This window comes from Haliotis rubra, unplaced genomic scaffold, assembly GCF_003918875.1.
Source record: "Haliotis rubra isolate DU_JTF1 unplaced genomic scaffold, ASM391887v1 Scf923, whole genome shotgun sequence".
Taxonomy (NCBI): Eukaryota; Metazoa; Mollusca; class Gastropoda; order Lepetellida; family Haliotidae; genus Haliotis; species Haliotis rubra.
In genome coordinates this window covers 318420-344421 of record NW_025767661.1, presented here as the reverse complement: position 1 = coordinate 344421, position 26002 = coordinate 318420, and the positions used below count along the sequence as shown (strand labels likewise).

General features: G+C 42.6%; 3 protein-coding genes across 9 annotated transcripts in view; all 3 read left to right on the top strand.

Annotated features, from left to right (window-relative positions):
- Positions 1–26002, top strand: part of LOC124264427 — a 31166-nt gene that overhangs the window by 3526 nt on the left and 1638 nt on the right. For 2 of the 7 annotated variants that reach the window (XM_046699173.1, XM_046699171.1), the window contains exon 1: positions 11768–12378. The exons of 1 other annotated variant lie outside the window; for it this stretch is intronic. Coding sequence is in view for 3 of the 6 variants with exons in the window: in XM_046699169.1 (XP_046555125.1) it covers positions 13156–13216; positions 13873–14115; positions 14377–14597 (525 nt within the window). In the remaining 3 variants the exon portion in view is untranslated. Of the gene's footprint in view, positions 1–11767; positions 12379–13127; positions 13217–13872; positions 14116–14376; positions 14651–15417; positions 15425–26002 lie in introns of those variants that run through there. 4 more of the 7 variants (XM_046699169.1, XM_046699168.1, XM_046699172.1 and 1 more) reach the window with 4 other exon arrangements.
- On the top strand, positions 5039–9609 carry LOC124264425. Its single transcript, XM_046699166.1, has 4 exons — positions 5039–5151; positions 5993–6091; positions 7346–7597; positions 9335–9609. The coding sequence occupies exons 2-4, from the start codon at positions 6022–6024 to the stop codon at positions 9562–9564; spliced, it is 552 nt and encodes a 183-aa protein (XP_046555122.1). The 5' UTR covers positions 5039–5151; positions 5993–6021; the 3' UTR covers positions 9565–9609.
- On the top strand, positions 18986–24192 carry LOC124264424. Its single transcript, XM_046699165.1, has 4 exons — positions 18986–19132; positions 20035–20133; positions 21411–21662; positions 23918–24192. The coding sequence occupies exons 2-4, from the start codon at positions 20064–20066 to the stop codon at positions 24145–24147; spliced, it is 552 nt and encodes a 183-aa protein (XP_046555121.1). The 5' UTR covers positions 18986–19132; positions 20035–20063; the 3' UTR covers positions 24148–24192.

Below are 26002 nucleotides of genomic sequence, written 5' to 3'. Positions count from 1 at the left end.
ACATGTTCGACGATTGACACGTCTGGACTGAATGCTGCTGTTTGTTGTTGTTATTGTGTAAAGATCATTTCTGGTGTCCATCGTCGTGATATTGTTGGAATCTAAAAGTGGCGTAAACCTAACTCACTAAAGAAATTAGACACTGGAATATCTAGCTTAGATGTATATTTTTAGGCAGTGTAATAAAAAATTAAAAGTTACATTTTTTCTGTTTAGATTTATTGGAAGTTCATAACATTGTGTTTTAACAATAATTAGTTGTCAGGTACGTATTACTATCTAATGTAAACAGCGGTGTGGAAGTTTCTATGTTTTGATGCTATCGGTATATCGGCCTGTTTCCACGACAACATTCATAACGTGTGTAACGACAGATACTAATCAGTTGTTATGCGGGAAACCATAACGTTAAAGGTTAATATGACGTCAAACATCTGATAGCCCACACACCTGGATCACAACTGACAGAAACTGAACGATACAATCAAGAATAGTGAAAAAGTTACGTAAGCACAAAAGGTGACAGGTCCTGTTCAGATATATATAATGGCGTCATCACAGGTTATTGCGTGTTATATACTCAGAAGCAAAAGTTATTTTTTACAGTATTTCATTGGTAATCTTGTGAATGAATGTTTGATTTGAACCCGAGAAAGTGTTTTTAGATTGGGCGAAGAAGAGGAAAAGAAGCAGTTGTTGTTCGAATTGAACGAAATTTGCAAGTAGTATGTAGCTGGCAAAACCGTTAATCCCCCACCATGTTTGTTTTGTAGCAGTAACCGCTTCAAAAATATTTGCCAGTGATGCTCCCTCAGAAGGTCCCCTCATCAAGGTGATTGAGAATATACAACAAACACATGTCCAACATTTACAGATATTTAATCTGATATTTATTGTCATTGAACCACATGGGTCATTTATTTTATATAAGAAATTTGATAGCCCAGTGATTCGGGTTGGATTTCCCCAGATGAAGCCCATTCCTGGTGTCCCCGCCATGATATTGCGGGAATATTGCGAAATGCGGCGCAAAACTAAATTCACTCTTAATCCACAACAAGGACTTTAACTTCAACACATTTGTCCGCATCTATTGTTTTGGTCGTGAAAATCATACTCACACACTCACTCTTGATCCATAAGACCGCCTCCGTGGTGTAGTGGTTAGAGCGTCCGCCCGAAGAAGGGAAGGTCGCGGGTTCGATCCCCGACCGCGTCATACTCACACACTCGTTAAAATATGGTACTAGTTGGTCCCTGCCTGGCGCTCGGCATTAATGGGTACAACAAGGACTGGTCGGCTCGCAGTCAGTATAATGTGTCTGAGTGGGGTATTCATGCTTCACTGCGGCGTGGTATCTCAGTGGGTTAGCACTATAAAACCAGCTAGTACAAGCAGCCGCACATACACATACACACTCATGCACAGCGTCATATGAGCGAAATATTCTCAGGCACGACGTTAAACCCAATTTCACCTCACCTCACCTTAATCCATAACAAGGAAGAATGCAGAAACTGAAAAGGAGGAGGCAAAATTGGAATATATCCATTTGTCCAGAGCAGACATCATCCAAACGATGGTGGACACGCATAGCATTTGAACATTTCAAAATTTCAAAATGAGTGACAAACAAGATGTTTATGAATCAGCATCAGATAGCGGTGATCAAGTGGCACATGTCACGAACACATGCAATGGCAAGTCAATTGTTGACAAAAAACACAAGAAAATGGTTATACCAGTTTAGCCATAGATGAGTCAAATTTTGGTATTTGTTATGATATCTATTTTAACAAAGGTTGATTCGAAATCATTAGAGGTTGTGAATTGTCAGTTACTGCCCGTGAAGATTCCATGTTCTTCCCTGTCTCATAAAGGCTGTTGCTCGGGAACTGCGTATTCATCGTCCAAGAAGCGCGAAGCGTATCTCATAACTATCAAAAGTACCTCCCACACAAACACCCACGTACCTACCCGCACACACACACAAGCCATGCATGTTCATGCTATGTGCAAGATAAACTTATTCATATATGACTTTATACTGGGTGTTGATCATTGGTTGTAAACAGAATTCCAGAGTTTTACTAAGGAGGTTGATAATCGATGAGCGACAATTTTCAAGGTCAAAATATGTCGCGTTGTCGCGCGTCGCCCTATCTGAGATGTGTGAGAAGAAGCCTAAAAATTCACTAAAACGCGACACGCGACAACGCGACATATTTTGACCTTGAAAATTGTCGCTTTGTCGCGTGTCGCCCTTTGTAGGAATAAAAAAAAATATTATTCAAAACGCGACACGCGACATCGCGACAATGCGACAAATGGGCGAAATGTCGCGTTGTCGCGTTTTTGGTTAATTTTGCTTGTATTTGAGAGGGAGACAACGCGACAATGCGACAACGCGACAATGTCCCTTCCAGGATTCCATAGGAAACGGCTAGGTGACGTATCACATACTGCCTGATACATGCCAACTGTGGAAGAAATCTGCTGGAACCTTTCTCTAGTAATTTGACTTGAGACTTGATTCCATCATGTGTTCAATCATCTTTTGTATTGGATTCCAAAGCGCCGTCAAAATCTGTACAAAGAGTAATATGAAATTACAATGCCATTTAGAAAGTGGTCAAATGTAACGCATGTTATATTTGGGATTACACTTTTTTCAGTACAGTACAGGTTCTGATACTTTTGTTAGGTTGAGTCCCATCCGGGATTCGAACCCATAATCCCAGAGTCAGGCACCTAGTCGCCAGCACACAATGTCAGTGGAAGCCCCGGTGGCTGAGTGGGTTAGATGGATCAAGTTATATTGATGATTTGATATCGTTCAATTACGTAATCCCTGAAACTAATATATACATAAGGACATTAATTAAGCAACATCCGTATTTTCTCAGACTGAGCAACTTTAATAATTTGGTGCATGAAATGTGTCAAAGATGTCCATACCAAATGAATTATGTAGTGTCAGCTAGCAGGACAGTATGTTTAGCGTTGTACTATGTGAAATACAGAGAATAAAGACTTTAAGTGAATTCCTTTGAAACAACCAAGATTACTATGACATAATCTGGTTTATTTGAAGATGGTACAGGTTTTGAAAATAACGTCATTTCCTGCAAAAACATTACCAACGTCACTTTTCTTCCACAGATTTAACTTTCAGTACCATGCACACATCTTGATCATGGAATTGAGGAATATTGTCTTGCAAAAAACAAATACTAACTTTCTTTCCTCCTCATTCCTTGGATCCATCTCTGGATTTGATTCTGACGCATCCTATTCCATTCCTCATGCAAAGCAGAAGTCAATTCACTACTGGCTGCCGAACAGTTATCGCCATATTTTAGCGGTATTTACAAAATTACTCTGCCATTCGTTAAATTAATGAAACAGAATTAATTACGATACTTAATTAGCTATGCGCCGATGTGTCCAGCCTGTTCACTGCCGCCGATCGTGTTATTATACGCGGTGGAAGTGAACAAATGACAGTACAAATAGGTGTTTTCTCACAACTAACTGTAACAGTTATCGCCATTTCAACAAATTGTCATGCCATTCGTGAAATAATATAAATTTATATCATACAGTAACCTCGAATAATTGATTGTGTGGCTATTTGAGTATTTCTTTTACAGAAGATTGATAGGAATGAAATAATCAATGATTTGTGAACTTGAACTTGCTATTATATAGATCGTGGGATATCCCCCAACTAAGATCACAAAATTTAATAGGGTTCATAATTTTATCTTAATTTTTTCTCTTTTGTTACTTACCGTGAAGAAATTTCTTTTGCTGTCCTTTATTGTTGTCAAATACCGTGAGGACAAAATACGGGAATTGTAATTGACATGAACTGCGCACGTGTGATACTGAAATATTGGCGATAACTGTTCGGCAGTCACTACGGGTCTATGACGAGTCTCTCTATCGAACACAACGACCTAGAATGTCCCAGAGATAGGATTGAGATCTAGACTCATGGCTGACCATGGGGGTGGTCTCAACAACATTCTGTTGCAAGAACTGTTTGACAACACGTGCTCTGCGAGGCCTGGCATCGTCATCCATAAAGACGGGTCTAGTGGCTAGAGGATGGTTATCAAAATGTGGGACTACAACCCTCTCAAGGATATCCCGTTGATAGCGAGGCCCATCACGGTTACCACGGAAGGTAATGAGGGTAATTTTGCTTGTGTACATATTCTTTTCAAATAGAATTTAAACAATCCCAAAAGATGTTTCAACTCATTTGATACTGACATTAATGTTTACCTGTAAGAGAAAACAAAGAAAGAAAATATATTGTATGTTCAGATAATATATCGTCTGCTAGGTTGGTGGTGCCCCTCTGCGCACGGAAGTGACATTGAGCAAAGATCTGCGCACGGAAGTGGGTTTTCTGGGTAATTGACTGAGCGCATGGGTGAACTTGGGCCAGCTAGCTGGACAGTATGTTTAGCGTTGTACTATGTGAAATACAGAGAATAAAGACTTTAGTGAATTCAACACTTGCAACCCAAGAAAATGCATCCCCATCCTAAAATTGACTCTCATCCAAAGGGAACCTTCTCCTGGACACTGTGTTCCTTTGTCTCCTTTGTACGACCATCCACAATATGCAATATGAAGCGACACTTTTTGGAAACGTGAACCCTCCGCCATGATACAATGTTCCAGTGAACAGGTTAATTGCAACCAGACAAGTCGTGCTGTTTTGTAAGCTGGAGACAGTTTTATGCTCTTGATGGTTCTTCTGGTCCTGTATCCTGCTGTTTTCATTCGATTCCTGAGTATCATGTAAGAAATGGCCCTTCCTGGTAAGAACTGTAGCCTTAACGATGTGCTCGAGTCCCATGTCTCGACAATGTTCTATCCTCTTTTACTGTTGTCTTACAGGGTCTGCCAGTTAAAACGGGCTTATGCATTAAAGAAAATATCTGTTAAGATAACCACATGCACATTTCCCATTCCAAAGATATTTAAATCAGGTATTGAAGACTGACAAATATCCCAGCAAGGCAGTTGGATTGTGCACCAGTCATTCCATATTGTACAGATTTTCATTAGAGAAACTGTATATTCTTCGTGCTCCCTCAAGCCCCCACCCAGTGGCACTTAAAGCACTTAAGGTGAGACTACATTCGTTCTATATACATTCGTATCTTTATTGGTGTATATTGTTTTATGGAAAATACATTTGGGAGGTATGCCTTTGATTATTTTCTAAGGATAAATCGGGGTTTTTAATATGAACGAAAAACGTTTGTATTGAAAGTGTCTGAGGGAGGAAATATGCCTGATACTTCTATTAAATCTAAATCCGCCAATACATTAGGGGCATGTAAGTCAGACATGCCACAATAAATATACTTACTACGTGTCTGTTCACCTTGTTGGCTTCGGTTCTGAAAGGAATGTACAATGTATACAGCTGATCTTTGTCGGGAGCGGTAGATCACAGAGGAGATCACAGAGAAGGCCGTCGAGAAGAGCAGACAGAGTAGACCATAGGAAAGGCCATCGAGAAGACCATAGAGAAGACCAGAGAGAAATCCATCCTAATAATCCGTTTGCATGTCATACAATATGTCTGCATTCAAATACCGGGATACTAACACCAGTTTGTTTCGGACCCAGTGAAGATCGGGGTTTTCAGTAGCCCATGCTTTTCGGAGAGGCATCTAACGGGATTGGATGGTCAGGCTCGCTGACTTGGTTGACACGTGTAATCGCATTCCAATTGCGTAGATCGATTTTCATGCTGTTGATCACTGGATAGTCTGGTCCTGACTCGATTATTTACAGACTGCCACCATACAGCTGTAATATTGCTGAGTGTGGCGTTAAGCAACAAACAAACAAACTGTCTAGATCAATTCAGATGGGTTCAGATGGGTTCAGATGGGTTCAGATCAGTTGAGATACAAGTCCAGATCAGTTCTAACCTATTCACGCATATGTATATTTCAGGGACTTTGAATTTAATCTACAACACCGGGATGTTTGCGTGTCGGATGTTTTGCTTGCTGACAGTGCTGACGATGGCGATTCTGATCGCCCTTGAATCATGTAAGTAGACATAGCTTTTCAATGAGCTGTGTGTGCTGTGGTCCGTGTCTTTTGGTTACTAGTATATGTTCTTTGTGCTCAATTGCGTTTGCTATCTGTATCGCATGCGGTGTGGATTACTGTGTACATTATGTGTCTGTTTGTGTTCTGTTTGTTGTGTCGAGTGCTGTGTGTATAATATTTGTGTCGTTTTCTGCGTTGTACTTGACCGAGGTAAGGGAGGTTAGATGAGGTTCGTTAGGGCGGCTGTGGAGAATCAAACCAGGGACTTTGATGCGACGAGGGAATGGTTTAACTACTCTGCTACCCTTAGTCAAAGAGTAGCGGAGTGGAGAGTGTGGGAGGGCGTGGAATAGTGTGGAGTAGTGGGTAGCTTAGGGGGGGAGAGGGATGAGAGATCTTTTAACATAAGCAAAACGTCAACATGAAGCATAGATGTAGCATTGTTCGGAAAGTCTCTCAGGCAGACGGGTCTTCGCCAGTGAGTGAGTGGTGGTTTTAAGCCGCTTTTAGCAATGTTCAAGCAATATCACGGCGGGGGACACCAGAAATTGCCTTCACACAAAGTACCTATGTGGGGAATCGGACCCGTGTCTTCGGCGTGACGAACCACAAGGCTACCCAACCACCCCGAGTCTAAATGATGTGCCCACACAACGTAATCATAAATTCCGTTACGTCATTGGGAAACACCCGGCTTTTTCAGTTTTCAACACTGAAATGTATTCTCTGTGAAAGTTACGATAGGTACCGTCCGTCACATTTACAGTTTCGAAAAAATATCTTGTCGATAACGTTCAGCATCCTTACTTCGAGAGGGGTGCAGTGATGTAGAGGGGGGTGGGGTAGGGGTGCAGTGAGGTCGAGAGGGGTGCGGTTATATCGAGGGGGGTGCAGTGAGGTCGAGAGGGGTGCGGTGACTGCAAAAGGGTGCAGTGATGTCTAGAGGGGTGCGGTTATATCGACGGGGGTGCAGTGAGGTCGAGAGGGGTGCGGTGAGTGCGAGAGGGTGCAGTGAGGTCGAGAGGGGTGCGGTGAGTGCGAGAGGGTGCAGTGATGGCGAGAGGGGTGCAGTGATGTCGAGAGGGTGTAGTGATGGCGAGAGGGGTGCGGTGAGTGCGAGAGGGTGCAGTGATGGCGAGAGGAATTAGTTTGAGAGAGTTCCAGGGTTCCAGTGGCAAGAAGTAGTGAAGTGGATTTCAGAATCTTCATTTACAAACTGGTATTTATCCTGTCCCTAACCACTCATTCCAGCATCGGCTCTGATTGCCCCAACAAGCGACGTGAACCCCATTTGCAAGACGACAACGGAGACGCTGATACCCTACCCCACTAATTGTGCCAGGTACTACAACTGCAGCGCTCCCGCCATATTGCCCTACTACTCCGGCATTGAAAAGAATCTACGAGAATGTCGCTACCCACAACTGTACAACGCTGACACACACAGATGTGAGCACTACAGCATGGTCCAATGTGGCAACAGATTTGAGCCCTTTGATGCATGTAAGTATCCTGTCTCCCTTCTTTTCTATACTCCTAAGATTGTTCTGCTGTTGAAGGTAGTCATGGACATGGCGTGCGACATGTGGTCTTGCGTTGTCGTGTTGCAGGAGGATTGCTTTGGGGACGTTGACGGAAGAATGGTATGGCTAATGGCCTTAAGATGTTATCCATGTAATAAACAGCATTGATGTTTTCATGAACGATATGTAGTATCGTCTTCTCCTGGCCACAAATGCCGCCCCAAACAGTGACTCAACCTCCACCATAGGCGCGGACAGGTGCGTACCGCCCCCCTCTCCGTCAGTACACCCGTGCTCTGCCATCTGATCTGAATAGTGCAAATCGACTTTCTTCGGTGAATAAGACTCTGCCATTCTCTCAGTTGCCAACGCCTAACGTTTCTTGCCCATCGCAACCTGTTGAGACGATGTTGAGGAGTCAACTTGATGCCACGTAGAGGTCGCTGACATCTGATGCCTCGATGACGTAGTCGTCTGGACACAGTCCATCTGCTGACATGATGATTCAAACCCGTCATTGCCGATGACGTCACAGTTAGGAAAAAGTATATATATATAGGTGGAGAGTGCGCAGATGTCGGTCTTCGCAGGGTGTCGTGACACGTGGCCTACCCGACCTTAGTAGTTAGTAAACTAAGGGTATGAGGACACCCAACTGCATGTAATCTTCCATAGAGATTTGGTAGCCTCCCTGAATGCGAGAGGCTACCCATTAGGCTGACGTCACGAGGGGGAATCCCCCTCCCGCCCATGCGTGAAACTAGGTCATAGCTCGCGTCCTTTATAGCGTGGGCCGACGCCATGATGAAAAAAGTCAAGTCGTCCGTTTGTGTAATGACACGTGCGTGCGCAAATGCAAATCTATAGAGGGAAATAAACAACGACAATATGCAAGTTCTATACACATTATTTAATATCCCCGTGCATGCCGAATGGACATGGGTCGGAGAGCCACCCCAAGCCACCCTTACAATCTATGTTTTATTAACATTTACGTTTACAGTCTCTATACATCGGAAGCTTAAATCCATGAATTAAACTTCTTAGGCCAGTGTAACCATTTCACAAAATATTGTTTGTTATGGCCTTTTCCTCTGGTCTTCAAAACTTCTACCACCTTCCAGGTATCGTTTTCTCTGACATCTACTTTCTGTAATTCGGATTGGTAGAAGGTGCCCTGGATTTCGTCACTACTATAATCCTTGACTCTATACACTGGTAGTCCACCTCTAAAGATTCTCTGATAAATGGTGAAATTTTGAAAATTAAATAATGTGTATAGAACTTGCATATTGTCGTTGTTTATTTCCCTGGTAACTGGTAACTCTGAAAACTTACCAGCCCTTTACAAAAGTTGCCAGACCAACTTTAATTTCACATTTCAGCTCAGAAAAAATACCCCTATTAAATATTTTTGCTTTCATATATTTATTGAAATGCCCAACAAAAGAAACGGTGGGGTCTTCCGCATTCACTTTATACAATATCACTAGTTTTGATCATGAAACAATTCATATGCTACTAACTGTATTTTTCAATATTTTTTACATTTAAATACCATAAACTTCAAATCTTTTCAATGGACTGGCAGGATTTTAGTGTCAAAGATATCAAACTATAACTCATATTGCTTTTCAAACCCTATCAAAGTGCCTTGAACACTCCTGAGAAGCTTCATATTATTGGTGGATGGATATGGGATATATTTTGTTTCCAGGTGAGTATGACCTGTTCCCTTGTGTGCATGAGTGTGGGCCAGAGTGTGACTTCTACTACCCCTCCTGTAGGAACTTCTCCGACGGCGCCCACGCCGACAAATATAAAACGGACAGTCCTTACTACCATGTTTGTTTCAATCACCGACTGGTCTTCAATGGCAGGTGCCCCGATCCAACAACGGGGCCAGTTTTGTTTAACGCAACTCTTCGCATGTGCGTTACTTATTAAAAATCGGTTGTTTTGAAGAAAGGAAAATAAAGCTTATGCAAACAATGGATGGACCAATTGTATCCCACCAAAGGGTTAATGAGTTTAGAAAACTAAAACCGCCTGAACAGTGTCATTGATGTCTTTTACTCTTTCAAAAATAATCAGCGCTGGAATGCTGGGATGATTTAACTTCATAATCAGAAGCATCTTCTGGGGACAGAGTGAAACATCGCCACAAACGTCAGATCCCCTTACTTTCATCTGCCCTTGTAATTCACTCGGCCCACAGGGCGAAGGGGTAGTTTAGTGGTTTAAGCTTTCCCCCGCGTCACGCTTAAGACCCAAGTTCGATTCCCACGTGGGAACAATGTATGGCGCCTATTTCTGGTGTCACAATCAAAGACAGTATCTACATTTGTCCACATCCGCACCAATTCTTTTACCCGTGAAGATCCGGGATAGAATATGTCTTCAGCAACCCATGCTTGCCACAAAAGGCGACTATGCTTGTCGTAAGAGGCGACTAACGGGACCGGGTGGTCAGGCTCGCTGACTTGGTTGACACATGTCATCGGTTCCCAATTGCGCAGATCGGTGATCATGCTGTTGATGACTGGATTGTCTGATCCAGACTCGATTATTTACAGACCGCCGCCATATAGCTGGAATATTGCTGAGTGCGGCGTAAAACTAAACTCATTCACTCAGTCACCAATTCTTTGTTCGTGTTCTTCCCAATGTACTTCCAGTAACCATGTACTTGGTGCTAGGTTAGTAATTGACAGGGACGGTGGGGTAGTCAAGTGGTTAAAGAGGCACGCCGGGTTCGGGTTCGATTCCCCTCTTGGGTACGCCGCCGTGATATTGTTGGAATACAGCTAAAAGGGGCGTAAATCTAAACTCACTCACTCACCACATGGGTACGATGTGTGAAGCCCATTTCTGCTGTCCTCCCGAAGTGATTTTGCTGGAATATTGCTAAAAGCGGCGTCAAACTAAACTCACTCACTGTAATTGACGTGTTTGTTCTCGGTTGTGGACAATTCGAGGAGAACCCGTCAAATGTTTTACACAGTGTGTTAAGCTTGTTTTATGTTTCTTTGGAAGAATGTAAAAACTGATAAGGATGAGAAAACAGAATAGAATTGGAATAAACACATTTTGTCTAGAGTAGTCATGCATGACATTTCCAAAATTTCAAATGAGCGACAAAAGATATTAATTTTGAATATGGTGGAAACAGCGATGATATCAAGTGGCACATGTCACGAACACATGCAATCGCAAGTCAATTGTTGACGATACAAGCGAAAATATGGTCATACGTCATACGTCATACGTCATACGTCATTCTGCTAGAAACCTCTGCAGAAATGCATTTTCAGAGCCATTTTGTGAGCTTATGAACACATGATCACAATGGTACGTTATCATGTTATTGATATAAAATGTTATTGATATAAATTATAGCTAGCTTGTAGCTTGCTTCTGTGTGTCAATTTAGGACTTGCTGAACATTGTTTTCCCGCCCGGCCTTTATGATTATACGTCATAAGTCATACGTCATACGTCATACGTCATTTTAGCCATCGAGTTAAGGTATGTATTGTAACAAATGTTTGATTCGAAACAAGAAGACTTGGTCATCAATATCCCCAATAACAGTAAAGAACACTATTTGGTTCCTTTTTTTTAACTCCTCCACGACATTCATGTCCTGAAAACACATTTGGTTTCCCTATCTATATGGGTTACTGAGATAACGTGCATGGAATCACACCACTCATTGAAAACATGTCACTGAATGAGTGGGCTGTATTTATTGACATTACAGCAAAAAGCATCAGCTCCTGGAACCTCAAAGCCCTGCTGTATCTGTGAAGCTGAGATTATGTCAGAGGCTATGCCAGAGACTATGTTTGAATATGTAAATATATTTAATATTATATCCTAAGATGTTTTCATATATGTACTCTCCGTCTTAATGAAGGAAATAAAGCACATTCATTCATTCATTCATTCATTCATTCATTCATTCATGACAAGGGTCCTAAATCTGTAAAGAAGCGTAAAACGGTTTCCGTTTTCGGATTTAATCAAGGATTTATGTCCTGAAAATACATTCCACATTTGGTTTCCCTACCTTTAACGGTTTTTGAGAAAATCTGTCCCCAGCATCTGGGAGGGAGGGAGGGACGGACGGATGGACGGAGCTGAAACCAATAACCCCCTCCAACTTCGTGGCGGGAGATAATAAAATAGAGTGGTGTAACTGGTTATTCTGAAATACAGACAGAATTACTGCGACTGTAATTGGTGATGTTTGTGTTATATGTTAGTGTGAGCAAGCTTGTCAAACTATACACTGCCATTTAACTTGTCTGTGAAGAGCTGTTGACAACCATGACGTAGACACACTTCACGACATCTGGGGCAACACCTTAACCCGTACCTGAGATAGATAAAGACTGTGCAACTGATGCTAGCCTGTCTCGGTGCCCGTGTTTGTGTTCATTGGTGAAGGGAGCTCTACACCACATGGAGAGTTAAAATATCCTTGCAAATGAAAAACCATATCTGCTCCTTAGATAACCACATGGTCGTTTCTCGTGTATACATCCTATCATTAAAATCTTCAAGAGCTTGTGAATCGTCGGTTAAATTACGTGACGGCGAGTGAAGAAAACATTACTGTGTAACAATTCTTCCATGTTCTGCCCTGTCTGATAACGGCTGTGGGAACGGCGTATTTTTCTCTTCGTCCATTAAGCGAGGTGCGGATCTCATAACTACCACCAGCACCTGTCCTGTAGCAGATTCAGAGTTGTGAAGGTAAACGTTATTTCGTTATATGTACCAGACTGCATACAATAATTAGAAGGAAGTGGAATAATATTCAGCTAATGCATGTCAGAAGAATTATATTTGATGCATACTTATATTTTCGCCATTTAAACTTCGTTCTTAATATATGCTCACCTATAAATCTGACCTTTGAATGATATGTGTTGTACATAAATATCTATCTATCTGTCTGTGTGTCTGTGTGTCTGTCTGTCTATCTGTGTGGGTACACGTTCCATCTAATTTTCGTATAGATAATGCTCATATGTATGCATATATATATGTATATCTATGTAATATATATATGTACTTGTGTGTGTTTGTGTGTGTACATATTCCATCTAATTTCAAATACTAGTAAATAATGCTGATATATAATATAGTCTTACATGTATGTGTGAATGTGTACATATATTTTTTGTATCTGAGTTCGTGCGTGCGTGCGCGAACGCGCGCGTGTGTGTATGTGTGTGGCATTTGTACACTTTCCATTTATTATATTTAGAATAGATAATAATGACGGATGAGATGGGACAGAAGGAAATTCGCCCTTTATATTATACTGGAAGTGGTTGGAGTCTTAATGGACCTTGCTTTTTAAAATCCATTTCATGTGGACGTTAAGATCTCAGACAATATACCCATCTTTGAGGAGCATCTAGCTGTCTAAGATACAACACCTGGAATTTCGTTTCGATATCCACTCCAGCATTGTAATGCATTACATTGTTTTCTAGTAGACGTTTGGATCCCATCTGCAGCCCCATGATGTGTGAATGTCGGGTATTGTGCTTGCTGATGGCGCTGATGGTCGCCCTGGAGTCATGTGAGCAGACCTCGCTATTTAATTATTTTTGTGTGATGTAAAGTCTGTTATGTGCGTTGTGTGGATGGAAAAAGAGGGAGATTTGTTTTGTCGGTGGAATGGGTAAGTGAGTGACCGCTTTGTATACGCTAAGGGAACGTTCATAATGTACGGCTAGTGGTGGTGATGATTTGAAAAGGGGTCATCCATTCTGTTCTGGAGAGGTAGGGGGTCTTCAATTTTGTTCACATGTACTTGGGGAAGAGGGTCAGCAAATTGTGGACATGAGGATATTAAAAGATTATGCTTAAAATTAGGGGTGGGGTGGGGGTGGCATTGATTTTGCTACTCCATAAAAGTCAGTATCACCTCTAGCCATAAACTATGTACGGTCCCTAACGTAAGGTAAGTAGGTTAGACGTTATAGTAAAGAGAATTGATACCTCTCAGCTGATTAGCACTATAACCACAAGGCTACCCCACCGCTCCCTCTGGAAATAAGAACGGGTTGGTAAATGGGGGTGGGTGGAAAGAGGGGTGTTATGAGCAGCGTGGGGGAGAGGGGTTTGGTAGATGAGGGTGGGGGGTGTTTGGTGTCGCCGGTAACAAGGGTGGAGTGGACTTCAGAGTCTTCACTCACAAACTGGTATTAACCTGTCACTTCAAACTCATTCTAGCATCAGCACTGATTTCACCCAAAGACGACGTGAACCCCATTTGTCTGACGACGACGCAGACGCTGATCGCTCACCCCACTAAATGTGCCCAGTACTACAACTGCAGCTCCCCCGCCGCTAAACGGACCTGGGAGAAGAACCTACAGGAATGTCAACCCCCACAACTGTACAACCCCGACACCCAGCAATGTGAGCACTACAGTATGGTCACGTGTGGCAACAGAACAGAACCCCTGGGGAAATGTAAGTATCCTGGGCCTAGATTTTCGAAGCTCTCTTAGCGCTAAGATAGTCGTAACTTAATGTTAATGTATGGCACTTACCACTATGTTAGCGCTAAGAGAGCTTCGAAAATCTAGGCCCTGGCCTCCAACCAGAACCCAAAAGAATGAACAGTTGTTTGTTTAACGCCAAATTCCCAACTGCGTGTAGATCGATGCTCATGATGTTGATCACCGAATTGTCGAGAATATTTACAGGCTGGTATTATGTTGTTTTTTCCAGGTGACTATGCCAGGTATGCATGTCTTGGGGGAAAGGACTGCGGGCCGCCCTGTTACATCCACACACCCTCCTGCAGGGGCCGCCCCAACGGCCTCAACGCCTACCCAAATCGCCCCGGCTCTGGATCCTACACTGTTTGCGTGAATCAGAGGCTGGTCTACACCGGGGTGTGTGGCGATTCTAAAATCTTTGACGCTACACTGCGCTCCTGCAAATGTTAGTAAATATATGTTGTTTTAAAAATCACACTGGAAATTAAAGAGTTTATAAACGATGCAGTTATTGGTCATCTATTCACCCCTGGGGGTTACCTTTCCGTATGGGATAAACGTACCCCGTATATTACCCTCAGGGGTTACCTTTCCGTAAGGGGTAAACGTATCCCTAATGTTACCCCTAGGGGCTATCTTACCGTAAGGGGTAAACGTATCCCTAATATTACCCCTGGGGGTTACCTTGCCTTTATGGGGCAAACGTATCCTCAATATTAAATGCGGAGCGGTGGATTAACCTGGCGGTTAAAGCGTTCGCTCGTCACGCCGAAGACCCGGGTTCGATTCCCAACATGGGTACAATGTGTGAAGCCCATTTGCTGGTACCCTCCGCCGTGATATTGCTGCAATATTGCAAAAAGCAGCAAAAAAATAAACTCACTCACTCACTAATATTAAATGCGTGTCCAAAAACACAACTATATAATCAAAAATAGTAGGTGATATTTAATATATAGATGTCACAACTATTGATGTATTATACTCTTAATGAGATAAGTAGTTTAACACTGTAACAAAGACATCTGACATTTAATTTGTGTTAGTCATATTTTCAGATGACCATAGATTTTGATGTTTATCCAAAGCGCCCACTGTCCTTCACGTCATTTACCATGAAAATCAAATATATCGATATCCCGTGAATCCGCATCTATTCTCAAGACAATCCCGGAGTCGATGAGGCATACTCGTAATCAAATGTCCACTGTCAGTTTGATTCATTCCATCCCACTCTTCCTGCTGGACAGCGCCAAGTTCGTGGAGAGAGGTTAAAGGTTGTTGACGATGACGTACGCGTCACGCAATGATATCCCAGACATGTTCGACGCTTGACACGTCTGGACTGAATGCTGTTTTTTGTTGTTGTTATTGTGTAACGATCATTTCTGGTGTCCATCGTCGTGATATTGTTGGAATCTAAAAGTGGCGTAAACCTAACTCACTAAAGAAATTAGACACTGGAATATCTAGCTTAGATGTATATTTTTAGGCAGTGTAATAAAAAATTAAAAGTTACATTTTTTCTGTTTAGATTTATTGGAAGTTCATTACATTGTGTTTTAACAAAAATTAGTTGTCAGGTACGTATTACTATCTAATGTAAACAGCGGTGTGGAAGTTTCTATGTTTTGATGCTATCGGTATATCGGCCTGTTACTACGACAACATTCATAACGTGTGTACAACGACAGATACTAATCAGTTGTTTTGGGAAACCGTAACGTTGAGGTAAATATGACGTGAAACATCTGATAGCCCACACACCTGGATCACAACTGACAGAAACTGAACCATACAATCAAGAATAGTGAAAAGTCACGTAAGCACAAAAGGTGACAGGTCCTGTTCAGATATAATGGCGTCATCACAGGTTGTGCGTGTTATATACTCAGAAGCAAAAGTTATTGTTACAGTATTTCATTGGTAATCTTGTGAATGAATGTTTGGATTTGAACCCGAGAAAGTGTTTTAGATTGGGCGAAGAAAAGGAACCAAGCAGTTGTTGTTCGAATTGAACGAAATTTGCAAGTAGCATGTAGCTGGCAAACCGTTAATCCCCACCATGTTTGTTTAGTAGCAGGGACCGTCTCAAAAATATTTGCCAGTGATGCTCCCTCAGAAGGTCCCCTCATCAAGGTGATTGAGAATATACAACAAACACATGTCCAACATTTACAGATATTTAATCTGATATTTATTGTCATTGCACCACATGGGTCATTTATTTTTATAAGAAATTTGATAGCCCAGTGATTCGGGTTGGATTTCCCAGATGAAGCCCATTCCTGGTGTCCCCGCCATGATATTGCGGGAATATTGCGAAATGCGGCGCAAAACTAAATTCACTCTTAATCCACAACAAGGACTTTAACTTCAACACATTTGTCCGCATCTATTGTTTTGGTCGTGAAAAGCATACTCACACACTCACTCTTGATCCATAAGACCGCCTCCGTGGTGTAGTGGTTAGAGCGTCCGCCCGGAGAGCGGAACGTCGCGGGTTCGATCCCCGATCGCGTCATACCAAAAGACGTTGAAATATGGTACTTGTTGGTCCCTGCCTGGCGCTCGGCATTTATGGGTACAACAAGGACTGATCGGCTCGGAGTCAGTATAATGTGTCTGAGTGGGGTATTCATGCTTCACTGCGGCGTGGTATCTCAGTGGGCTAGCACTATAAAACCAGCTAGTACAAGCAGCCGCACATACACATTCACACATTCACACTCATGTACGTCGTCATATGAACGAAATATTTTACTCACCTCACCTTAATCCATAACAAGGAAGAATGCAGAAACTGAAAAGGAGGAGGCAAAATTGGAATATATCCATTTGTCCAGAGCAGACATCATCCAAACGATGGTGGTCACGCATGACATTTGAACATTACAAAATTTCAAAATGAGTGACAAACAAGATGTTTATGAATCAGCATCAGATAGCGGTGATCAAGTGGCACATGTCACGAACACATGCAATGGCAAGTCAATTGTTGACAAAAAACACAAGAAAATGGTTATACCAGTTTAGCCATAGATGAGTCAAAGTTTGGTATTCGTTATGATATCTATTTTAACAAAGGTTGATTCGAAATATGATACTCACATGCCACTATCCATTCCATAGACGATATTGCTATGATGTTTTGACTATTTGAGTACATGTTAAAATATATACTGACATTTAACTTGTCTGTGAGTGAGTGAGTGGGTATGGTTTTACGCCGCTTTTAGCAATAATCCTGCAATATCACGGCGGGGGGCACCAGAAATGGCCTTCACAATTGCACCCATTTGGGGAATCGAAACCGGGTCTTCGGCGTTACGAGCGAACGCTTTAACCATCAGGTTACCCCACCGCCCCAACTTGTCTGTGAAGAGTTGTTGACAACCATGACGTAGACACACTTCACGACGATTGGGTCAAAACCTTTACCCGCGATAGCCACTAATGCCTGTATCCCTTCGCCTGGGACTAACGGGGTCGGGTGCTCAGGGTTGCTGACTTGATTGACGCATGTCATCGTATCCCAACGATAATCGATTGTCTGGTCTCGATTATTTACAGACCGCCACCATATAACTGGAATATTGCTGAGTGCGGCGTTAAATAACAACCAATCAGTTGTGTTCATTGGTGCAGGTACAACAGGCGCTCTGCAATATATTGAGAGTTAATTATAATCCTTGTATATGAAAAACCATATCTGCTCTTGAGATAACCACATGCTCATTTTTCAAAGATACACTTCCATTTAAATCATTAAGAGGTTGTGAATTGTCAGTTACTGCCCGTGAAGATCCGGGTTAGAATTGATCTTCAGTAACCCATGCTTGTCGTAAGAGGCGATTAACGGGATCGGGTGGTCAGGCTCGCTGACTTGGTTGCCACATGTCATCGGTTACCATTTGCGTAGATCAATGCTGATGCTGTTAATCACTGGATTGTCCGGTCCAGACCCGATTATTTACAGACGTGATAAAGGCTGTGGTTCGGGAACTGCGTATTCATCGTCCAAGAAGCGCGAAGCGTATCTCATAACTACCAAAAGCACCTCCCACACAAACACCCACGTACCTACCCGCACAAACACAAGCCATGCATGTTCCAGCTATGTGCAAGACAACTTATTCATATGTGAGTTTATACTTGGTGTTGATCATTGGCTGTAAACAGAATTCCAGAGTTTTACTAAGGAGGTTGATAATTGATGACAACAACTGAAAACCATGAATGTTTTAAGTCACCCCATGATGTAGTCATTGGTAGATCACACAAACTTAAAGCAGGACACAGAGCTGCAAGAAACCCCTTTTGTCCTAGCGAACTGTTATCGAAAGTCGGCTGCCCTACAAACCTTTTATTGTAGTCGTTCCCACTATAGTCCGTTTGGCTCAAAAGCGGACCGATGAATTGCAATCTAACTCGAAAACTAATAAACATGTAATACTCAATGAAACGCTGATCATAATCAAAACATCAGACCAACTCTGTGATTTGTTTGCAGAATTTATGTCCTAAAAATATAAAAGTTGTTTAACAAACTATCCTTAAAATTTTGACACAGTTCTCTATTTGTTACGAGGGAGGAGTGCAAAGAAAGGGACATAAGATCTTGAACATGATTGGTAAACGTATAATATGTGTGTATACAAAGTGTATGCATAGGAAGTTCCGTGCACGTGCGTGTGTGCGTGAGAGTGCTGGCATACATGTGTTAAACTGCGTATATGTACAATGGAACCTTTACGTCAGGTTAAAACGGGCTTATGTATGAAAAAATATATCTGATAAGATAACCACATGCTCATTTCCCATTCCAAAGATATTTATATCCGGTATTGAAGATTGACAAATATCCCATCAAAGCAGCTGGATTGAGCACCAGTCATTCCATATTGTACAGATTTTCATTAGAGAAACTGTATATTCTTCGTGCTCCCTCAAGCACCCACCCAGTGGCACTTAAAGCACTTAAGGTGAGACTACATTCGTTCTATATACATTCGTATCTTTATTGGTGTATATTGTTTTATCGAAAATACATTTGGGAGGTATGCCTTTGATTATTTTCTAAGAATAAATCGGGGTTTTTAATATGAACGAAAAACGTTTGTATTGAAAGTGTCTGAGGGAGGAAATATGCCTGATACTTCTATTAAATCTAAATCCGCCAATACATTAGGGGCATGTAAGTCAGACATGCCACAATAAATATACTTACTACGTATCTGTTCACCTTGTTGGCTTCGGTTCTGAAAGGTATGTACAATGTATACAGCTGATCTTTGTCAGGAGCGGTAGATCACAGAGGAGACCATAGAGATGGCCGTCGAGAAGAGCAGACAGAGTAGACCATAGAAAAGGCCATAGAGAAGATCATAGAGAAGGCATAGAGAAGGCCGTAGAGAAGAGCAGAGAGAAGACCATAGAGAAGATCATAGAGAAGACCATAGAGGAGACCATAGAGAAGACCAGAGAGAAGATCATAGAGAAGATCATAGAGAAGGCCGTCGAGAAGAGCAGACAGAGTAGACCATAGAATAGGCCATATAGAAGATCATAGAGAAGATCATAGAGAAGATCGGGGTTTTCAGTAGCCCATGCTTTTCGGAGAGGCATCTAACGGGATTGGGTGGTCGGGCTCGCTGACTTGGTTGACACGTGTAATCGCATTCCAATTGCGCAGATCGATTTTCATGCTGTTGATCACTGGATTGTCTGGTCCTGAGTCGATTGTTTACAGACTGCCACCATACAGCTGTAATATTGCTGAGTGTGGCGTTACACAACAAACAAACAAACTATCTAGATCAATTCAGATCAGTTGAGATACAAGTCCAGATCAGTTCTAACCTATTCACGCATATGTATATTTCAGGGACTTTGAATTTCATCTACAACACCGGGATGTTTGCGTGTCGGATGTTTTGTTTGCTGAAAGCGCTGACGATGGCGATTCTGATCGCCCTTGAATCATGTAAGCAGACATAGCTTTTCAATGAGCTGTGTGTGTTGTGGTGCGTGTCTTTTGGTTATATGTTCTTTGTGCTCAATTGCGTTTGCTATCTGTATCGCATGCGGTGTGGATTACTGTGTACATTATGTGTCTGTTTGTGTTGTGTCGAGTGCTGTGTGTATAATGTTTTTTGTCGTTTTCTGCGTTGTACTTGACCGAGGTAAGGGAGGTTAGATGAGGTTCGTTAGGGCGGCTGAGGAGAATCAAACCAGGGACTTTGATGCGACGAGGGAATGGTTTAACTACTCTCCTACCCTTAGTCAAAGAGTAGCGGAGTGGAGAGTGTGGGAGAGCGTGGAATAGTGCGGAGTAGTTGGTAGCTTAGGGGGAGAGAGGGATGAGAGATCTTTTGACATAAGCAAAACGTCAACATGAAGCATAGATGTAGCATTGTTCGGAAAGTCTCTCAGGCAGACGGGTCTTCGCCAGTGATTGAGTGGTGGTTTTAAGCCGCTTTTAGCAATGTTCAAGCAATATCACGGCGGGGGACACCAGAAATTGCCTTCACACAAAGTACCTATGTGAGGAATCGGACCCATGTCTTCGGCGTGATGAACCACAACTCTGCCCAACCACCCCGAGTCTAAATGATGTGCCCTCACAACGTAATCATACATTCCGTTACGTCATTGGGAAACACCCGGCTTTTTCAGTTTTCAACACTGAAATGTATTCTCTGTGAAAGTTACGATAGGTACCGTCCGTCACATTTACAACAGTTTCGAAAAAATATATTGTCTATAACTTTAAACATCCTTACTTCGAGAGGGGTGCAGTGATGTAGAAGGGGGGGGGGTAGGGTGCAGTGAGGTCGAGAGGGGTGCAGTAATTTCGAGCGGGGTGCGGTGGGGCCTGAGGGGTGCAGTGAGGTCGAGAGGGGGTGCGGTTATATCGAGGGGGGTGCAGTGAGGTCGAGAGGGGTGCGGTTATATAGAGGGGTGCAGTGAGGTCGAGAGGGGTGCGGTTATATCGAGGGGTGCAGTGAGGTCGAGAGGGGTGCGGTGATGTCGAGAGGGGTGCGGTGGGGCCTGAGGGGGTGCAGTGAGGTCGAGAGGGTGCGGTATCGAGGGGTGCAGTGAGGTCGAGAGGGGGTGCGGTGAGTGCGAGTCGGTGCAGTGATGGCGAGAGGAATTAGTTTGAGAGAGAACCAGGGTTCCAGTGGCAAGAAGGAGTGAAGTGGATTTCAGAATCTTCATTTACAAACTGGTATTTATCCTGTCCCTAACCACTCATTCCAGCATCGGCTCTGATTGTCCCAACAAGCGACGTGAACCCCATTTGCAAGACGACGACGGAGACGCTGATACCCTACCCCACTAATTGTGCCAGGTACTACAACTGCAGCGCTCCCGCCATTAGGAGATACTACCCCGGCATTGAAAAGAATCTACAAGAATGTGACTACCCACAACTGTACAACCCTGACACACACAGATGTGAGCACTACAGCATGGTCCAATGTGGCAGCAGATTTGAGCCCCTTGATGCGTGTAAGTATCCTGTCTCCCTTCTTTTCTATACTCCTAAGATTGTTCTGCTGTTAAAGGTAACCATGGACATGGCGTGCGACATGTGGTCTTGCGTTGTCGTGTTGCAGGAGGATTGCTTGGGGACGTTGACGGAAGAATGGTATGGCTAATGGCCTTAAGATGTTATCCCTGTAATAAACAGCATTGATGTTTTCATGAACGATATGTAGTATCGTCTTCTCTTGGCCACAAATGCCGCCCCAAACAGTGACTCCACCTCCACCAAAGGCGTGGACAGGTGCGTACCGTCCTCCTCTCCGTCAGTACACCCGTGCTCTGCCATCTGACCTGAATAGTGCAAATCGTCTTTCTTCGGTGAATAAGACTCTGCCATTCTCTCAGTTGCCAACGCCTAATGTTTCGTGCCCATCGCAACCTGATGCCTCGATGACGTAGTCGTCTGGACACAGTCTATCTGCTGACATGATGATTCAAACCCGTCATTGCCGATGACGTCACAGTTAGGAAACAAGTATATATATAGGTGGAGAGTGCGCAGATGTCGGTCTTCGCAGGGTGTCGTGACACGTGGCCTACCCGACCTTAGTAGTTAGCAAACTAAGGGTATGAGGATTATCTTCTACATGTAGGTTTTCAGCTGTCACAACACTCAGCGAATGAAATCAGCTGTTGAAAATAAACCGGGCTCAATCTTATAAACCAAGCTGCCGCCATATTGGCTACACTGGTCACGTGACGAGCCGAGGCATACGCTAAGGGGCTTTCCGAGGAGTGACCACTCCCCCTTATATAGTCTCCCTGAGCAGTCTTACGAATTTGCGGATAAACTACAGACTTTTGCCAACAGTTATAATGAGACATGGCATAGAACCATGCCACCCTCTAAAGTGACTAATGACAAGGAAACCACTATTTGGTGGCGTATGTACTGGCCCAAGAAAGGTGTTGTGAAAAAGACTAAATCATTTCGTTTTAAAGTCATCTCAGGAACATCTTTAGCAGAGAAAACGACGAAAAATGGACTGGGGAAAATTTCACCATTTATCAGAGAATCTTTAGAGGTGGACTACCAGTGTATAGAGTCAAGGATTATAGTAGTGACGAAATCCAGGGAACCTTCTACCAATCCGAATTACAGAAAGTAGATGTCAGAGAAAACGATACCTGGAAGGTGGTAGAAGTTTTGAAGACCAGAGGAAAAGGCCATAACAAACAATATTTTGTGAAATGGTTACACTGGCCTAAGAAGTTGAATTCATGGATTTAAGCTTCCGATGTAGAGAGACTGTAAATGTAAATGTTAATAAAACATAGATTGTAAGGGTGGCTTGGGGTGGCTCTCCGACCCATGTCCATTCGGCATCACGGGGATATTAAATAATGTGTATAGAACTTGCATATTGTCGTTGTTTATTTCCCTCTATAGGTTTGCATTTGCGCACGCACGTGTCATTACACAAACGGACGACTTGAGTTTTTTTATCATGGCGTCGGCCCACGCTATAAAGGACGCGAGCTATGACCTAGTTTCACGTATGGGAGGGAGGGGGATTCCCCCTCGTGACGTCAGCCTAATGGGTAGCCTCTCGCATTCAGGGAGGCTACCAAATCTCTATGGAAGATTACATGCAGTTGGGTGTCCTCATACCCTTAGTTTGCTAACTACTGACCTTGGCCTGTACTTTGTACTGCCAGTCTGCCTTGTGTATACATTGTATTAAAATGCAAGTTGGTATTTGTTTGTTTGACATTATTAGGTGTTATACTTTCTTTTGCTCGCTTGCTTATGTATGTATGTATGCAGTGTAGGAAACTTGACGGAAAATTCTACCAGACACCAGGACTGGTAACTCTGAAAACTTACCAGCCCTTCACAAAAGTTGCCAGACCAACTTTAATTTCACATTTCAGCTCAGCCCAAAAAAAACTATTAAATATTTTACTTTCATATATTTATTGAAATGCCCAACAAAAGAAACGGTGGCGTCTTCCGCATTCACTTTATACAATATCACTAGTTTTGATCATGAAACAATTTATATGCTACTTACTGTATTTTTCAATATTTTTTACATTTAAATACCATAAACTTCATAACTTTTCAATAGAACTGGCAGGATTTTAGTGTCAAAGATATCAAACTATAACTCATATTGGTTTTCAAACCCTATCAAAGTGCCTTGAACACTTCTGAGAAGCTCCTTATTATTGGTAGGTTGACAACTATAGCTGGATGGGATATATTTTGTTTCCAGGTGAGTATGACCTGTTCCCTTGTTCGCGGCAGTGTGGGCCAGGGTGTGACTTCTCCTACCCCTCCTGTAGGAACTTCGCCGACGGCGCCCACGCCGACAAATATAAACCGGACACTTCTTTCTACCATGTTTGTTTCAATCAGCGACTGGTCTTCAATGGCAGGTGTCCCAGTTTAACAACGGGGCCAGTTTTGTTTAACGCAACTCTTCGCATGTGCGTTGCTTATTAAAAATCGGTTGTTTTGAAGAAAGGAAAATAAAGCTTATGCAAACAATGGATGGACCAATTGTATCCCACCAAAGGGTAAATGAGTTTAGAAAACTAAGACCGACTCCTCCTCAACAGTGTCATTGATGTTTTTTACTCTTTCAAAAATAATCAGCGCTGGAATGCTGGGATGATTTAACTTTATAATCAGAAGCATCTTCTGGTACAGAGTGAAACATCGCCATAAACGTCAGATCCCCTTACCTTCATCTGCCCTTGTAATTCAATCGGCCCACAGGGTGAATGGGTAGTTTAGTGGTTTAAGCTTTCTCTCGTCACGCTTAAGACCCAAGTTCGATTCCCACGTGGGAACAATGTATGGTGTCTATTTCTGGTGTCACCATCAAAGACAGTATCTACATTTGTCCACATCCGCACCAATTCTTTTACCAGTGAAGATCCAGGATAGAATATGTCTTCAGCAACCCATGATTGCCACAAAAGGCGACTATGCTTGTTGTAAGAGGCGACTAACGGTACCGGGTGGTCAGGCTCGCTGACTTGGTTGACTGGTTGACACATGTCATCGGTTCCCAGTTGCGCAGATCGATGATCATGCTGTTGATCAGTGGATTGTGATCCAGACTCGATTATTTACAGACCGCCGCCATATAGCTGGAATATTGCTGAGTGCGGCGTAAAACTAAACTCATTCACTCAGTCACCAATTCTTTGTTCGTGTTCTTCCCAATGTACTTCCAGTCACCATGTACTTGGTGCTAGGTTTGTAATTGACGGGGACGGTGGGGTAGTCAAGTGGTTAAAGAGTCACGCCGGGTTCGGGTTCGATTCCCCACTTGGGTACGCCGCCGTGATATTGCTGGAATACAGCTAAAAGCGGGGTAAATCTAAACTCACTCACTCACCACATAGGTACGATGTGCGAACCCCATTTCTGCTGTCCTCCCGAAGTGATATTGCTGGAATATTGCTAAAAGCGGCGTAAAACTCACTCACTGTAATTGACGTGTTTGTTCTCGGTTGTGGACAATTCGAGGAGAACCCGTCAAATGTTTTACACAGTGTGTTAAGCTTGTTTTATGTTTTCTTTGGAAGAATGTAAAAACTGATAAGGGTGAGAAAACAGAATAGAATTGGAATAAACCCATTTTGTCAAGAGCAGTCATGCATGACATTTCCAAAATTCCAAATGAGCGACAAAATATATTAATTTTGAATATGGTGGAAACAGCGATGATATCAAGTGGCAAGTGTCACGAACACATGCAATGGGAAGTAAATTGTTGAGCCATTTTGTGAGGTTATGAACACATGATCACAATGGTACGTTATCATGTCATTGATATAAAATGTTATTGATATAAATTATAGCTAGCTTTTAGCTTGCTTCTGTGTGTCAATTTAGGACTTGCTGAACATTGTTTTCCCGCCCGGCCTTTATGGTTATACGTCATACGTCATACGTCATTTTAGCCATCGAGTTAAGGTATGTATTGTAACAAATGTTTGATTCGAAACAGGAAGACTTGGTCATCAATATCCCCAATAACAGTAAAGAACACTATTTGGTTCCTGTTTTTTAACTCCTCCACGACATTCATGTCCTGAAAACACATTTGGTTTCCCTATCTATATGGGTTACTGAGATAACGTGCATGGAATCACACCACTCATTGAAAACATGTCACTGAATGAGTGGGCTGTATTTATTGACATTACAGCAAAAAGCATCAGCTATATATATGTGCTTGTGTGTGTTTGTGTGTGTACATATTCCATCTAATTTCAAATACTAGTAAATAATGCTTACATATAATTTAGTCTTACATGTATGTGTGAATGTGTACATATATTTT